We start from the raw sequence: 17,619 nt of genomic DNA, 5'->3' as shown, positions 1-17,619 counted from the left end.
GCAGGCCCACCACCGCCGGAGGAGCTGTGGGGTGTCGGGTGCAATGTGTGCCTAGCCGTGGCTAGGAGAGGAGGCCCGGGTGGACCGATCCCCGGATACCTAGACTAGCTATTGGGACATGGAATGTCACCTCTCTGGTGGGGAAGGAACCTAAGTTAGTACATGAAGTTGAGAGGTACCGGCTAGATGTAGTCCGTCTCACCTTAACACACAGCTTGAACTCTGAAACCAGTTTTCTGGAGAGGGGGCTGGACTTAGTCTGGAGTTTGAGTGGGTATCTTAGTATCCCCTTGGCTTGCTGCCTGTACGTTGTGGTTTCTCCTGGTGTTCCCTGCACCTTCAGGTCGGGGATTTGGTCCTGACTGTCATCTGCGCTTATGCGCCAAATGACGGTTCAGAGTACCCAGCCTTCCTCTTGTCCCTGGGGGAGTATTTGAGGGTGCTCCACCTGGGGACTCTGTTATCAACCCGTTCTCACTCCCAAAGCGTAACATTTTACGCTAGGTGACAAATTGTCACCATATTACGTTTTCGGCTACCCACCACGCCTCTGTCAGTGCGCCCCAGGGTGGCTGTGGCTACAATGTAGCTTGCCATCACCAGTGTGTGAATGTGTGTGTGAATGGGTGGATGACTGGATATGTAAAGCGCTTTGGGGTCCTTAGGGACTAATAAGGCGCTATATAAATACAGGCCATTTACCATTTACCATAAATGACGACCTCGGAAAAAGAGGAAATATGAGAACCGTCTGGACTGAACCTACACATGTTCGCTCTTTTTCTTCAAATCGCTTAGAAACACGCTATTTAACATCATTAAAGTCCTGGTTAAGGTCAGGAATAAGGTTATGGTCAGGGCTATGGATAAGGTTAGGTTTAGGGCTGGAATACAGGGCTGGAACGTCTATTACCGCGGGAGCGTCATTGCACTGAATTCCAGCCATAACCCGCCGCGTACCATAAGAACGCCGAAGGTCTCCTTTCGCGTTCCTCAGGAACGCCGCGGGACGTGACAAAACGTCGACATGTTACGCCTCGGGAGTGAGAACGCTCTGCTGTTATCCTACTGGGAGACTTCATCGGTCATGTGAGCAATGACTATGAGACTTGGCGGGGCATGATTTGGAGGAACTGCCTCCCGGATCTGAACCTAAGCTGTGTTTTGTTATTGGACTTTGTTTGGACTGTTGATAATTTTTATGGACAGAATTTCTAGGCGTAGCCAAGTGGTGGAAGGCTTTCACTTGGGTGGTCTCAGAATCTTTGCTTTTTGCAGATGAGGTGGTTCTGTTGGCTTCATTTGAAGTAGTGGGAATGAGAATCAGCACCTCCAAATCTGAGGCCATGGTCCTCAGCCAGATGATGAGAGACAGGTGAGAACACAGCTGAACTGAATCTGACTAATCACACACAGGAAGTGGAACGGAACAGACCGAGGCTAACATAACAAAACAGGAAACAGGAAAACAGGCAAAACTGAAAATACTGACTCAATGACCCAGGATCCCTGACAAAGCCTTTTGGACTTTTTGGTATTCTGAGAAATACAAAGTGTTAAAGTCACAGATATGAATATAATATGAAGTTCTTGACTGTTGTTTTTGACTCTGTCATATGTTTCACTTTTGACAACTTCTGCTTTTAGCTGAAAAAAAAAAGTTGTCCTACAGCATGTTTGAACTTTACACTGTGTGTTCTTTTATACACCTACCAGGCACTTTATGATGCTAATACCAGGTTGGATCCTTTTTTGCCCTGAGAACTGCCTTAAATCTTCTTAGGATTCAGGAAACATTCCTCACAGGTTTCAATCCATATCAACATGGTGTGCCAATAATTTGCTTTAATATAATAATAATAATAATAATAATAATAATAATAATAATAATAATAATAATAATAATACATTTTATTTGAGGGCGCCTTTCAGAAACCCAAGGTCACCTTACAAAAAACACAATTAATAAAAGGAACAATAGTCATAAAATACATAAAATAAGTTAAAATTACAAAACAGAGTGTGACAACAGATAAAATCAGCATTAAAGCGAATAAGCCAGTTTAAACAGATGTGTTTTGAGCTGTGTCTTAAATACGGAGAGGGAGTCAATATTTCTTAGTGCAGGAGGAAGAGAGTTCCAGAGCCGAGGAGCAGAGCGACTGAAAACTCTGTTCCCCATAGTAATAAGATGTGAGGACGGAACAGTAAGATGAATAGCGGATGATGATCTGAGAGGGCGGGAAACAGTGGTGATATGGAGCAGGTCACACAAATATGAAGGAGCAGATTTATGGATACACTTGTATGCAAGAGGTAAGATTTTAAAATTTATCCTGGCTTCTATGGGCAACCAGTGAAGCTGCTGAAGAACTGGGGTAATATGAGCACTTAACGGAGTGCAAGTTATGACCCGAGCTGCAGAATTTTGAAAAAGTTGGAGTTTATGAAGGGACCTTTTAGGGAGACCACATAGGAGGGAATTACAGTAATCAATACGGGATGTAATAAGACTATGGACAAGGATGGCAGCAGCATGGGGAGTAAGGAAGGGACGGAGTCGGTGAATATTACGTAAATGGAAGTAAGCAGACCGTGTTATGTAATTAATGTGAGACTGGAATGAAAGAGTATTATCAATTATGACACCCAAACTCTTAACCTGAGGGGAGGGGAGGGTGGGAGAATTTTCAACGTTAATGGAAAAGCTGTGGGATTTGGTTAAGATAGATGGTGTACCAACAAGTAAAACTTCAGTTTTATTACTGTTAAGTTTGAGGAAATTGGAGGAGAACCAGGATCTAATCTCAATAAGACAGTCTGAGAGGGAGGTAGGTGGGAGGGATGAATTGGGTTTAGAAGAAAGGTAGAGCTGGGTGTCATCGGCATAACAGTGAAAATTTATATTATATTTTCGGAATATATAACCAAGAGGAAGCATATAAATAATGAATAAAAGAGGCCCCAATACTGAACCCAGTAAAGCTAAGAATACGGTCAAATACAGATATATAACAACATAAAAATACCAAAATACTGATACTTCAGACAACAGCCTTCTTTGATTTGAAGTAAAACACTATCCAGCATCAATACAGGGAACAGAAACTCAGTATACAAACAGCACTGGACTTAAGAAACCTCTTTCAGCAACACAAATGAAAACAGCCAAGTGCTACTTTAGATCTTAAATGCTGGTGTGAGTTCAATTAACTATAATTAAGTTTAATTAACTTCTGATAGCCTCTTAAAATTTATTCCTTCTTGTAAAAGTAAGATTTATCAAAAAAGACTTGTAAAGTTGGCATCTCTGAAGTGTAATTTTGATGTTTAAGTGCTGTCATTTTGGGTTTTATTAATATTCCTCGATTTAGTGTCCTTTGTGGTTTTGGTTCTCTTAATTGTTTTCTCACTATGTTATATTTTAGTTTTACTTTAGTTTTCTCTCACTGTGCCTTCCCTGTGTTTCACGTTTCTTGTTTAGTACTATTGTCTCCCTGTTCCATGTTCCCTGTCTGTCTCCCCCTGGTCTCAGTGTTAAGCTTGTGTTTTCCACTAGTAACTATTCGGATCGACTCAGCACAGTTCGCCATGGTTTTCAGGGTTTTCCATTAGGTCATAGTACCTGGCACCAAGTACTTTTTTAGTACCTGCTTGACCTGGATTCCAAGTGATCTGAGCAGGTGACATCATCATACTACATGCCACCAAATGGTTGTTCAGTAGTGTCACTTGATGAGTCATGAGAGCATCTTATTCACAAAAATTGAAACTGCCGTTTTTGAAACCCAGCAATGGGGAAAAGTCTGATGAAAAGCCACAGAAAGAGCAGCAACTTATTACTTGCCTCGACATCCACCTTTTTTGTAGAGTTCATGTCGCATAGTAATTATGTAGCAGGATGCTTGGACACTGCTATGATGTCAACATGTTAGGTACTACCGGATTTGTGTACATGGAATCTAAGAGGGGTCCATAATCCTATTAAAAGGAGAAAAATACTCACCTTTTTTGAAAAAAGAACACATTGATATTGCACCTTGTGAGGAAAAAACTCCCTTTTTCAAATACATAGTGTGTTTATGGACAAGCATGGAAGGTACATTATAGTCAAGGGAATATTATTAGGTGCGGTTGTTTCTATATTGAATGTTTACTACCCCCCCGCCCATCTGTCTGTTTTTATGACCACAGTATTTACAGACTTTGCTGAGATGCACTCTGACATTTCTATAGTGGGGGGAGATTTCAATTGTATACTGAATCCTCTTATTGACAGGTTCCCCCACTAGCCTCTGCTTCTTTCACCACAAGCTAAGGCACTCAATTCTATCTGTGAAGACTTAGGATTTGTGGATGTATGGAGAATAAAACACCCTTTAGATGAAGTATACACGTTTTTCTCTGCACCACACAAATGCCATACTAGGATTGATTAATTTTTTAGTAAAATCAGGGGTATCATTGCACTCAGTTTTATCGTGTGAAAACTGAGTGCTGTAGCACTCAGGAGGTAGAGCAGGTCAGCTGCTGATCAGAAGGTTGGTGGTTCAATCCCTGCCTCCCCCCAGTTTGCATTCCAAATATCCTTGGGCAAGATACAGACTTGCTCTCTGATGCATCCATCGGATGAATGATAGCTAGAAAGCATAGGTAACAGGGCTTGGGTGTGTATGGGGTAAATGTGGCGTGTTGTAGAGAGCGCTTTGAGTATTCCAGGAGAGTAGAAAAGCACTATATAAGAATCAGTCCATTTACCATATTATAGTATAGTATTGTAATTTCAGACCATGCCAATGTGGTGCTGGATCTTTCTCTTAAAGGTATGGTAAATACAGCAAAAATACTGGAGGTTAAATACAGCTACTACAACTATTTTAAGGGATTATACATTTGTATCCAATTTTAACACTGAGTTTAGATGTTTATTTGTCCATCAACCGGCATTGTGGGAAACTATTAAAGCGTACACTAGAGAGATTTTTATTTCTTACTCAACTAGTAAGTGGTGGCAGAAATTGAGGAAGCAGAATCTTTTAATGACTGCGCTTAAAACAAAAGGAAGGACTTATGCTGACTCCCCCAATCCTGCCTGCACAGCAAGTGATAGCTGCAGTCAGATCAACCTTAGATACCCTTTTTACGCAAGATGAGGAGATTAACCTTAAGTTTACTAAACAAAGACTTTATGAACATGGAAAACACTTGGCATATCTTACCAAGAAATGATCAGAAGTTATTACAGCAATTTGTGATGCTCAGAGTGATCGCGTATATGACAGTGAAACCATAAATAACACCTTCAAAGAATTTTACTGCCGATTATATGCATTTGAACAACCAGTTGATGCATTGGAATTAATGGAGGATTTTTTATTTATTTATGACTTTTTAGAAGATAAAGAGGTGCCTGTGAAGATATTTTATAAGGCTTTATATCTCGCACCCTCAATGATTTCACATAGACTTAAAGACACATGGGAAAAGGCATTCGGTATAATAATTGATGATGAAGAGTGGAAAGATGTCAGGAGTTCCAAATCAGTCTTAGTCTGTAATTGTACCAAAGCAATACAGTTAAAAATTATACAAGAATGTGCATATCAACGTACTGCAGACATCAATACAATCCTACCCTTTCACCCATGTGCCTCAAATGCAAAGCAGAAATTGGTACCCTAACTCTTGGTACCCTAACTGCTTTTGGTCATGTTTGAAATTGCAAGGATTTTGGTCTAATATGTTATCTGAAATGGAGAAGATTTTGGGTTGTGAATTGGAGATGGACCCTGCGTCGCTCATACTGGGCCTCCCCAGCCAGCATTTAATATCTAAGAATAATAGGAGGTTGTATTGTATTCTCACCTATGTGATGGGGAGGAATATTCGACTGCAGTGGATTAATGAAAAAGCACCAACTATTAAAGGCTGGCAACTAGTAGTGTTGAATCTTGTGCCACTGGAATATCTTACACGTGCACTACCCTCAAAAACAGACCAATTCTTCAAGGTGTGGAACCTGATGTCTCTAATATTATGCTACAAGGATTCTCTTGAGTGTTCAAACTACATATTACTACTGGGACCACAGGTCTGTACTGTATTGTATTTTTTTCTTTTTTTTTTTTAGATAGATCTGATCTTTGTGTTTAGTTTTTGTTTTGTTTTTTTTGTTTTTGTTTTACACTATATTATGTTATGTAATTATGGATTGTTTGTGAAAACAATAATAACTATATTGTTATAAAAAGAAAAAAGGAAAAAAAAGGTAATACCAGATTGTAATGGAAAGCCAGCCAGGCCGATCTGTGCCAAGTCGATCCGAGTAGGTACTAATGGGGACTCGTCTCCGTATTTTTCGTACTTGCTGTTTTATTTTGATAGTCCCGTGTCCTGCGTTTAGTTTATTCAGATTTGCTTCCTCGCTGTCTCCTTATGTAAGATTAGGTCCAGGTGTTTCCCTCCCGTTGCACATTCCCTCGTTACCTTCTGTGTATATATTGTATTCGTTTCCCTTTGTTTGTTGTCAGGTTATCTATTTGTCATGCATCAAGCTAATGTACTCCATGTCCATGTCACAGTACCAGGTTTCAGGTTTCCTGTTCCCAGTGTTTAGTTTGGTTCAGTTTTCCCACTTTATTCTTGTATTTGTTCTTTTATTTGTATGTTGCTCCCCACTTTCTAATAAGCACCCCACTCTTAGTTGATATCAAGTTCTGTTTCTTTTGGGTCCCACTTCAACCTTCACATGGTCTGCCAGCACACATCTTGCTGGTTTAATTCTGTTTTTTGGCCAAAACTCCACTTTTACATATTTGAACACTGTTTTTTTTGTTGTTGTTTTTTTTAGATTATTAAAATTGACAAAACCATAGCATTTAAGGTAATTGTCCAATATTATCTTGGGAAAAAGACAGATTTGAAAGTGTTTAAAGGTAAAATTTAAAGTTTATCATATGAATCAATCATGACATCATGAGTAGGGATCAGACTGGACAAGAATTTATTGATTCCTATTCCATCTTCGATATCATTCAGTGATTTAATTCCTTCTCATATGTTTATGTTTGTGTTTGTGTTGGTGGAATTTCCCTTCTTTGTGGTGAAGGGTGTTAGGGTCATTACTCAAAAAAGTAATGTATTACACTGAGCACATTACTTTTGTGTTTCTCCATAAAATTATCTGAAACACATTGTCCATTTAACAATAAGTCCCTCACACCAACACAAATTCCTGTTCCAATGAGGACATACATATGATCTTTAATATTTAGGTATTAAGGTAGAAACACAAAATCAACAACAAAAAGCAAAGATGAAAACCAGCATGAAGAGGCCTTAGAAACATTAAAAGGTAGAAGTGAAGGCCTCATGCTTGTCTAATCAATTTATACACTTATGATATCTGCTTATCAGTCACAAGGTCTTTTTAGTGTGCTATTGTTATAATTTTAAAACATCCCCAAGCCATAGACACTGGATCTGTAGTGAACAGAGGGTAACTCCACAAGGGAATAATGAAAGGAGAAATATAAAATAACATATCATAAACATAAAGCAGCTAAAGTAATACTACTGTTTAAAAATGGAGATAGACACCAATTCACAAATTACAGACCTATTTCTCTACTTTCACAATTTTCAAAAATACTGGAAAAAATTTTTATCTATAGAATTGACAAATTTATAGATAAACATAAAATAATAATGGACAGTCAGTAGGGTATCAGACCAAACAGATCAACATCCATGGCATTAATTGAACTTATTGAAAATATCAACAATACTATAGATCAAAGACAATGCACAGTTGGTGTTTTCATTGACCTAAAAAAAAAAAACCCGCTTTTGACACAATTAATCATGAAATATTACTTGATAAACTGGAGCACAATGACATTAGAGGAGTGGTGCTAGAGTGGATCAGGAGTTATTTGAGAGACAGGCAACAATTTGTGAAGCCTGGTGAATATCAATAAGAGTGCCTGGACATTGTTTGTGGAGTTCCACAGGGGTCAGTATTGGGACCAAAGCTGTTTATCCTGTGCATCAACGATATATGTAAAACATCTGATATATTACAGTTTATTTTATTTGCAGATGATACAAATGTTTTTTGTGCTGGAGAGAATTCACAGCAGCTTTTGGAAATTGTCACACAAGAAATGATTAAACTGAAAACATGGTTTGACAGAAACAAGTTATCACTAAATTTGAATAAAACTACATTTATGTTATTTGGAAATTGAAAAAAAAGGATGCTGGAACAAAATTGTTGATAAATAATGTTGAAGTAGAGTTTCTCATACAAAATTTCTGGGTGTGATAATAGACAACACGATCTGCTGGAAACCTCACATACAGCAAATACAAGCTAAACTGTAAAGAAGCATCTGTGTACTGAGTAAAGCTAAACATTTTTTGCCTTCCAAATCACTCTGGGTACTTTACTGTTCACTTATACTGCCATATTTGGAATACTGTGAAATACTGAATACTGAAGTCTGGGGAAATACATACAAAACTTCACTTCAACCATTATGTAAAATTCAGAAAAAAGCCATCAGGATGATTACTAAAGCAGGATTTAGAGACCACACTAATATTATGTTCTTGAAATTAAAATTTTTTGAAGTTTATGAATCTTATAAAATATAAAACTGTAAAAAATTATGTACAAAGCCAGATACAATATGTTACCAGGAAATGTACAGATGATGTTTTTTGACAGAGACTGTGAATTGAGGGGAAAATTAAATCTGAAGACTCCTAAAGCACGGACAAAGGTTAAAACATTTTGTATTACCATTTGTGGGGTAAAACTGTGGAACAGTTTCCCTGTGGACCTACTGCAATGTTCAAGCATTAGTCAGTTCATAAAGATGTTTCGAAAACTGCTTTTGGAAGAATATGAAACTGATAAAGTTGATGACCCATTGTATATATAACTATGCTAAATTGCATCAAAATTGTATCTATCACTGTAGCTATTTTTATACATTTCCTTCATTCCTTGTTTATAGTGTGGGGTAAGTAATGAAGGAATTAGGGGTAACAGTGAAAAGTGGGATTCAATAGAATGTTGAGCATGGGGTAGGGATTAATAAGTATGTATATACTTCTTCCTACTCCATTTCAGACTTAATGATTGTAATTTGATATCATTTAGACTTTGTTTTATTTTATTTATTTTCTTTCTCTTTGTTTTGTCTGAGCATACACATGTGTATTTACATATATATTCATATTTGTACATGTAAATGCAAATATGTGTATTTCTATATATTGTTTTTTCTGTATATGTCTGAAATAAAGATACAATACTAATACATTATTACCAGTTTTCTCCTTGTGCAGGTCCATGGACAGGTGATTTTCCAGTGTCTGATGATGAACTGCCTCTATGTGGTTAAGAGACTAAAATAATGTTGTACATGTTTCTTATCTGTCACAAATAGTTCTTTAACTTCTTTAACGACTGAGCCTTTGCTTTGGATTTGATAACTAAAGTCTCCATCCTAAAATGGATGGATTAGATTGAAATCTCTGATTATTCACTCTGAGTTATTCTTCGACACTACAATAGGTCATCCAACTAATTAGGTTGCTTTTGAAAGTAACATTGTAATATTTATCCAATTGAATTGTGGTTTGCAAATGTAGAAAGAGTTGATGACATTTGCAGGCAGCATGTTCAATTAATATTAATTACAAGGCATGCCTGCATGACATCATGACTGGGAGCTGAGCCTCCTCTAAAGGTTTGAACCTAGAATTGCCCCAGAACTCACACATATATTAGATTTGTGGTGGATAGAGTCATTTTTGTCTGTATAATGTGCCTTCAGGTGAACACTTTTGTTTAAGATTAAGTTCTCAGTCTAAAAGCAAGTTTTCTGTTTTGAATGATTTAAATTAGAAAAGCTTTTAAATAAATATTCCCAACCTCAGAAAAAAATCTTTTCTGCACATTCAAAACATGTGGCACATTTAGGAATAGCTAGCAAGCTAATAAATAACTGGTTTTTCAGACATTTTTAGAAAAATTGGGGTTAGTGGAACATGATGGAGTTTATGTGGATCCGATTTTTCTAATAACCATTCTGAGCTTCAAAGTTCTTGCTTCTGGCAAATACGTTTGTATGTGTGTGCGCGGCAGCAAGTGTGCATTGTGAGGACATGGCTGGTTTTGCACCTTCTAGCTCACACACCTGGTCACAATCACGCAACTTCTTCTGATGATCCTGTGCAGGCAGCTTCATAAGAAAGTAGCAGAAGATCAGATATCACCGAGTGAAACACTTCATAGAAGCCTGGCTTCTATTCTTGTTGCTGTGAAAACTGTTTGCTAAGAAATTCTTACCTGTCTGTCCCTGTGACCAGGTTTGTGTGGAGATTGCCTGACACGGTGATTCTAGGTGATTCTAGTTTGGATTTGGGAATGTGTGGATTCTGTCTGAATTTTGTGGAAGCCTCAAGGAGAGTGGACTGGTAGTGTGTTGACCCTTTTGACCTGTGTTCATCATCCACCATGTTAGCACCGTTGCCTCACAGCAAGAAGGTCCTGAGTTCAGTTCCACCATCAGTCTTTCTGTGTGGAGTTTGCATGTTCTCCGCATGATGGCGTGGATTCGCTCCGGGTACTCCAGCTTTCTCCAGTAGTCCAAAGACATGCAGTTAGTGGGGATAGGTTAATTGGAAACTCTAAATTGCCCATAGGTGTGAATATGAATGCAAATGGTTGTCTATGTGTTACCCTGCAACAGACTGGCGACCTGTCCAAGGATAAGCGGCAGAGAATGAATGAATGAATGGTTTTAATCAAGTTAAGAACAACATTCAGATGTGGAAGGAGGAGAGCCGGCACTACATTTAGACTTCCGTCATCAGTCTCTATAATTGACTGAGACAGGACTCTCTTCCAGACACTAAACCAAGGCACAATGTACATTTCAATTCCTTTAATTTTAAATATGTTTATATTGTCTATCCTGTAAAATAGTCAGATGTCTATTCATATTAATGTACAGAATTCACCTGCTTGCTGCTACTACTGCACATTCACCCAATGTATACACTATATATATAATGTTCTTCCCCTACACACAATTTTTCTGCACATGTCGAGGAGCGTGTCAGGCTACATTTCACTGTGTGTTATACTTGTATAACTATACATGTGACAAATAAAGAACCTTGAACCTTGAACCTTGAGTCACACTGTCAAGATCTGCTATTGAGCAACAGCAAAGAACAGGAAGTACAGCTTATTTTGTTCAGTACTGTTTGTTTGTTTCTTTTGTTCGGTTGGTTGATTTTTTTTTATAACAACAATTGTCACTTAAATATAGAAATGCCAGAATACAGATACTTTAGACAACCACTGTCTTTGATGGGAAGTAATGCAGTGCCCTCTGCTGGGCAAACAAAATCAGTACAGTTTTGTTAAACTTTTTTTTGTGTAAACTCAATTTTAAAAAAAATCTATTTAAAGATTTCATTAATAGTAATATCATTGTTTTTTTGTATTTAGAATCTCCACCAGTCATGATATTTTTACTGCAGTATTCAAACAACTACAGCTTTCTTTTTGCAGATCCATCTGTTCTTCTCATTACAGTTCACTGATTTAAATCCTTCGTATTGGACAGAGATTGCACAGTGACCATCAGAAGGAGGCTGGTCGATCCAGGAGCTGAGGAAAACAACAAATCTGCTCAAGGCTGATGGACACTGGTACACTGTAATTGATTTATCACAGATTTTGGAAATACTTGAAATTTCTATTGATTCAAAGTGTCTCTTACCTATTAGTCAGATTCCTTCCATCCAGCCACTTCCATTTCCCATCTTTAGCTCTCAGACCAATCCAGTATCCTTTGTTTACATCATATTTCCAACTCTTTTTACTGACAGTTTTCTGAGGACAGAGAGAAAGTTGTCAGAGTTATTTAAACAATTTGCTCTCAAGCTAAAGAAATTACATTTTTATTTTCATGAAGTCTGTCATAAAGTGTCCCACAGTTTTCTCAGTACCTTTTCTTCTTCATTAATAACAACAGGTAAATCTGAACTCTTTCCTCTGCAGTTTTCTTGAGCTTCTTCCCAGGTTTTCCATTCTTCACGTTTAGCATCATTAACTGCATAGCAGCTGGACTTAACATGATCCCATCCATTCTGACAAGGCTTACATGTTCGTTCTGCAAGGATAGAGCTCAGTTAATAAACATCAGTGCATATTTCTGTTAAATTTGGTATTTTTGTACATGATATATTTGGAACATACTGTTATTTTCTTTGGGACAGTAGGCATCAATGCTCCACTGAGATCGACTAATATTGAGATTGTTCCATGATATGTCACGTATTTGTTCTGTTAGATTTTCCTTCTCTGTTTCCAGCACCTTGTTCTGAGCCTCCAACAGCTCATTTTTCTCTCTAAGGTTCTGGTTTTCTTTTGTCAGGTTTGTCACATTTTTCTCTAAGACAGTGACGACTTGAGTCAGGTTGTTCATCTGGAGTGTGAGCTTGGTTTGGTTCCTCTTCAAGTCTTCATTGTCTGAGCTGAGTTTGTCATTGAGATTTGTCAGGTTACGATTGACAGCGTTTAAAGTTGTTTGGTTTTCTTTCAGTTGGTTCAGCTCAGTTTCATCAATCTCATGAATTGATGTGACATCTGCGAAATTAAAATTAGCTTTCAAAACATGGTAATGATGCACTTTTCATTTTCACATTTTGTTTTTATAATTTTACCACTGCTTAAAGTATTTTCTCTTCTGTTCTAATTAAACTTCTTTTACTAGCTACCCTTTTTTTCTTAGATTTTATGAGAAAATCTTTTAATATGAATAAAACCCACAATTCTATAGTTGGTCTAATATTTCCTTAATGGGTAAAGGAGATGAAAATTCCCACAATGCAATAGAGATTCTAATTTTATGAAAATGTTATTAAAAGTATAAAAGTGCATTTTGCTGGGGATTCTTTTGGTAATGTAGCTGCAGACTGGTTGTGTCAGCAGTCACAGCATAAGGACTGTCCTAATGACTACTGTTATGTTTCCTTGTGTATCACATTAAAACCACTGTATTCAATGTTATTATAGAATATTTACAATGTAAAATTGCATCAACTGCTTTGTTTGGGATCATTTCTTGGTTTGCATATTTTTGGGGGGGAATTTGCATCTAAAAAGAAAAAAGTTAAAACTGAAAAATCACAAGTATTTTTTAAATGGTCTGCAGTCAGGTTCATCACCTGTTTTTCTAACAGAATAGAGTCTCATGTTAGGTCGCATCATACATGTTTTTTTCTTATGGATTGTCTTAAAAAACGCTGCATTCACTGTTATTATAGAATATTGCTTATTATTGTATCTCAAATCACATATACACAGATTTTGTGTGAAATCATTTCAGTGTTGCATCTTTTTTTTGTGGAAGGTTGACTCTAAAGATAAAAAACTAATCACAAAAATATTACATGTAGTCAAAATTGTATTCATTAAAATGTATCTTTTGCTTTTTTCTCTTCAGTAATTAGTTTTTTTTCCAGAAATGACATTTTTTTCCTTTTACAAATACTAACAGAAATTAGTTTAAGTATGACTGTTAAGTTGTTTTAAAAAAGGCTTTAAAATCTGTCTGAGCTCTAAAGTGAGTGTATGCATTGGCTGATATTTTTCATACTTACGGTATACAGTGACTGCTATGATGCCCAACACCAAAATGACACAAAATGTGCCCAAACAACAGGCCAACTGCTGATAGTGATGACGTCTACTGTCTGATCTCTCGTCAATCGAGACGTCTACAGGACAGAAATATATTGCTTTACTTACTTTACATTCATTGCTTAATGAATGTCATTATTGTTTATTGGTTATTAAAAGTTGCATACATTTCCAGAGAAAAAAATCTGAAAAAATAAATATTATATTTAATCTTGCAATGCTCAAGTCTCATATCGGCTCTAAAATGCACATGTACACACTGTTTTTTAAAGTAAATAATTTTCTGCCAATAAATAATCCAGTTTTAAACAGATATTTCTATAAATGGTAAATGGTAAAATTCAATGTGTGGTTAAAAAATAAGAGAACAATTCTTGAAAAATTAATACAGACAACTCCTTTACAGTGGTCGGTCCCTCATTTGTCGCGGGATTTACGTTCTAAAAATAACCCGCGATAAGTGAAATCATGGTAGGTCAAACCAAGTAGTCAACTTTATTTTTTACAATTACTATAGGTGTTTTACGGCTGTAAAACGCCTCACTACACACTACATACTCAGACAGGCATGAACATTTTTACACTTTTCTCTCTTGTTTAACCTCCTAAGACCTGAACTCTTCCACGGCATGCATTTTTAATTTCTCTTTGATATTTGGCCATATTGGGGCCCGATGAATGTAAAAACAAAGTTTTACCAGATTTTTTTTTACCTTTTTGATAGAACAGTAGCAGTATAATGTCCTCGTAAGTGGATATCAGGCCCTTGTAGAGCAAAATTGAGTATTTTGGTATAAATAACCCAAAATGTGATGTCCACATATGTGGACGCCAGGTTGTAGGAGGTTAAACATTCTCAAATTTCAAACTGGTAGAAAAATAAGTCCAGTAGCCTATTATAGAGTGAAACCAAAGGCAGCTGCAGTTGCCTTTGACGGTACAAACCATTTTGTTAACATTGTTGTGTTTGTTGGAGAGAAAACGTACAAACATATAGTACAGCACTTCAGAGTCACATCGCTAGCGATTGAAGATTTATGTAAATTTGACAAGCTGAACGCATTCTGTACTGTATAAGGCCTGCTCTCCCCTGTCTTTTACAATGAAAGCCTTTATAGAGTGTACTCTCGTACCAACCCTTATGAACATGAAGGATAATAGCATGAAAACACACTGTAAATGAATTTAGAAGCTGATTAGTACTCATCACCACATCTTGTAGTAAAAGTTTTAAAAAATCTTTGCAGTGTTAGACATGATTACAGGTGGATTTGTGATTTCTTTTTATTACTCACTGTTTGTGTCAGGAGTTTGTTCCGTTGCTTTATGTTTCACTTTCACATCATCATAAATGGTTTCCTCCTCTTTTTTAACTGAAAGGTTTAAAGATTTATTAGTATTCACAAATATAGGACTTTATAGTGCCTATTTAGTAGTTCTTTTAACTTTCTTTTATTCATTAATACAACAAAAAAGATAAATGCAGCAGATGTCCATATAGATATGTGTATAAATATACATTACCAGCCATTTAATGATCTTTCTTTATTTTCATGATTATTTACATTGTAGATTCTAACTGAAGGAATGCACCTATGAATGAACACAGATGGAATTATCTAGTAAACAAAAAAGTGTGAAATAACTCAAAATATGTTTAATATCCTTGATTCTTTAAAATATCCACCCTTTGCTTTGATTACTGCTTTGCAGAGTCGTGCCATTCTCTCAATGAGCTTCATGAGGTCGTCACCTGAAGTGGATTTCCAACAGTCTTGAAGGAGTTCCCAGAGATGCTGAGCAATTATTGGCCCTCTTGCTTCACTCTGCGGTCCATCTCATCCAGAACCATCTCGGCTGGGTTTAGGTCAGATGACTCTGGAGGCCAGGCCAACTGGTGCAGCACTCCATCACTCTCCTTCTTGGTGAAATATTCCTTACACAGCCTGGAGGTGTGTTTGGGGTCATTGTTCTGTTGAAAAATAAATGATGCTCCAACTAAACGTGAACCAGATGTGATGTCATGTAGCTACAGGATGCTGTGATAGCCATGCTGGTCCAGTGTGCCTTCAGTTTTGATTAAATCTCCAACAGTGTCACCAACAAAGCACAACCTTAATTTGGACTCACCAGACCAAAGCACAGGTTTCCACTGGTCTAATGTCCATTCCTTGTGTTTCTATTTGACTATAAAGGCCTGATTTGCGCAGTTTCCTTGAACAGTTAATGTACAGATGTGTCTGCTACTGGAACTCTGGGTGGCATTTATCTGGGCTCTAATCTGAGGTGCTGTTAACTTGCTGGCTATAAACCAGCCTTAATAGTCAAGAGAGGTGATTCTTGGTCTTCGTGTGAGCCAGTTTCAACCGATGGTTGATGGTTTTTGCAACTGCAATTGGGGACACACTCAAAGTTCGAGCAGTTTTCAGGACTGATTGACCTTCAGTTCTTAAAATACAAATAAACCCTGATAAAGCACACCAGTGAAGGGGAAACTATCTCAGGGGATCATGAAGCTCATTGAGAGAAGGCCAAGGGTTTACAGCACAGTCAACAAAGCAAAGAGCAGCTACTTTGAGAATCTAAAATATATGATTTGTTTAGAGTCATTTATCAATTTTTTCTTTGCTTCATAATTCCATATATCTTACTTTACATACTTGATTTCTTCAGCATGAATAACAATGTATAAAGTAGTAAAAATAATGAAAAACCATTAAATGAAGAGGTGCGTTCAAACCTTTGACTGATAGTAATTAATAAATCATTCTTCAGTTCTGGCTCCAACATTTATTTCTGTTTAATTTCTTTTTTTTTTCAACCAACCTTGGACAAGTTCCCAACTAGTCCACAGCCCGTCCAGCATAGCTCACATCAGTTATTGTATCTTGAAGTGGTAGGTGGTGAAATATTGAACCTTTATTTTGCAGTCAAATTCCTTCTAATGCTTTTTTATTATTTGGATGTAATAGTTCTTTGCTCAGTGTAGCTGTAGTAAAAGTATCTGTAGTTAAACATCATGCAAATGCAACTAGTCTGCATGGGATTAGTTAAAGAAATGGATGGATAGATGAAATAATACTGTAAATTCCAGTGGATTAGAACTGGTTCACAGAGGACACACTCATTCTTAATGGTTCATCGTCTTTCAACAAAGTGTGACTTTTACACTTTTTATTTATTTATTTAATTAAATACATTTTTCTTTACATTTTCTCCCATCCATTTAGGAAGTGGGGAGGGGTTGTGGTTGTGGACACGGTCCAAGCAGATACCCCGACCTCCCCCTCATCAGCCACCACCACAACCAGGATGCATCAAAGTCAGATGTCCAAGCTATCAGTTTAGGTCGTTTGGGCATCTGAATGAATCCCCTCAATATTCTGGTGGGATAGTTAGCTTAACATCTAACTTGGACCTGATTTCTACAAGTTTTTTTTTCTAACCTCTATTACTGCAGAAAACACCAGTAAAAAACATCCGTATTGTGTAAATTTGCAGTGTTGGCTTCATCTTTTCTTCTTGCAGTATATTTGAAAAACTTAACTTACCTTGTGATCGGGATAGTTTCTTGGTGTTGAATGTGACTGAGGCATAGTTAACTTCTTCGTCTGCCATCCTTACAGTCTTGTTGAGATTTAAGCGATTATAGACAGAGAGATACTACCGCGTTACAGCCACAGAGCAAGTTGTTTCTTAACTCTGTCACACCCATCTCATTTAGCAACTTCTGCTTTTGGCTGACAAAGTAAGCTGTCCATGTCTTTCACTTTATTACACTTTATTAGGTACACCTTGCTAGTACCAGGTTCTTCATGGCGTAGATTCAACAAGGAGCTGGAAACATGACTCACAGATATTGGTTCATACCAGCATGATAGCATCGG

General features: G+C 37.2%; 1 protein-coding gene across 1 annotated transcript; it reads right to left on the bottom strand.

The window, feature by feature from the left end:
• Positions 1-11,568: 11,568 nt before the first annotated feature.
• LOC146623260 (C-type lectin domain family 12 member A-like) lies at positions 11,569-17,350 on the bottom strand. Its single transcript, XM_085365843.1, has 7 exons — positions 17,284-17,350; positions 15,028-15,105; positions 13,693-13,809; positions 12,287-12,481; positions 12,037-12,200; positions 11,808-11,920; positions 11,569-11,695 (listed from the first exon to the last, which is right to left on the bottom strand). The coding sequence occupies exons 1-7, from the start codon at positions 17,348-17,350 to the stop codon at positions 11,569-11,571; spliced, it is 861 nt and encodes a 286-aa protein (XP_085221969.1).
• Between the last annotated feature and the right edge of the window lie 269 nt (positions 17,351-17,619).

This window comes from Diplotaxodon limnothrissa, linkage group LG11 (assembly GCF_057381915.1).
Source record: "Diplotaxodon limnothrissa isolate DT_005_m linkage group LG11, D_limnothrissa_male_GT1.1, whole genome shotgun sequence".
Taxonomy (NCBI): Eukaryota; Metazoa; Chordata; class Actinopteri; order Cichliformes; family Cichlidae; genus Diplotaxodon; species Diplotaxodon limnothrissa.
The sequence above is the reverse complement of the archived record's forward strand: the minus strand, read 5'-3'. Positions and strand labels throughout refer to the sequence as shown.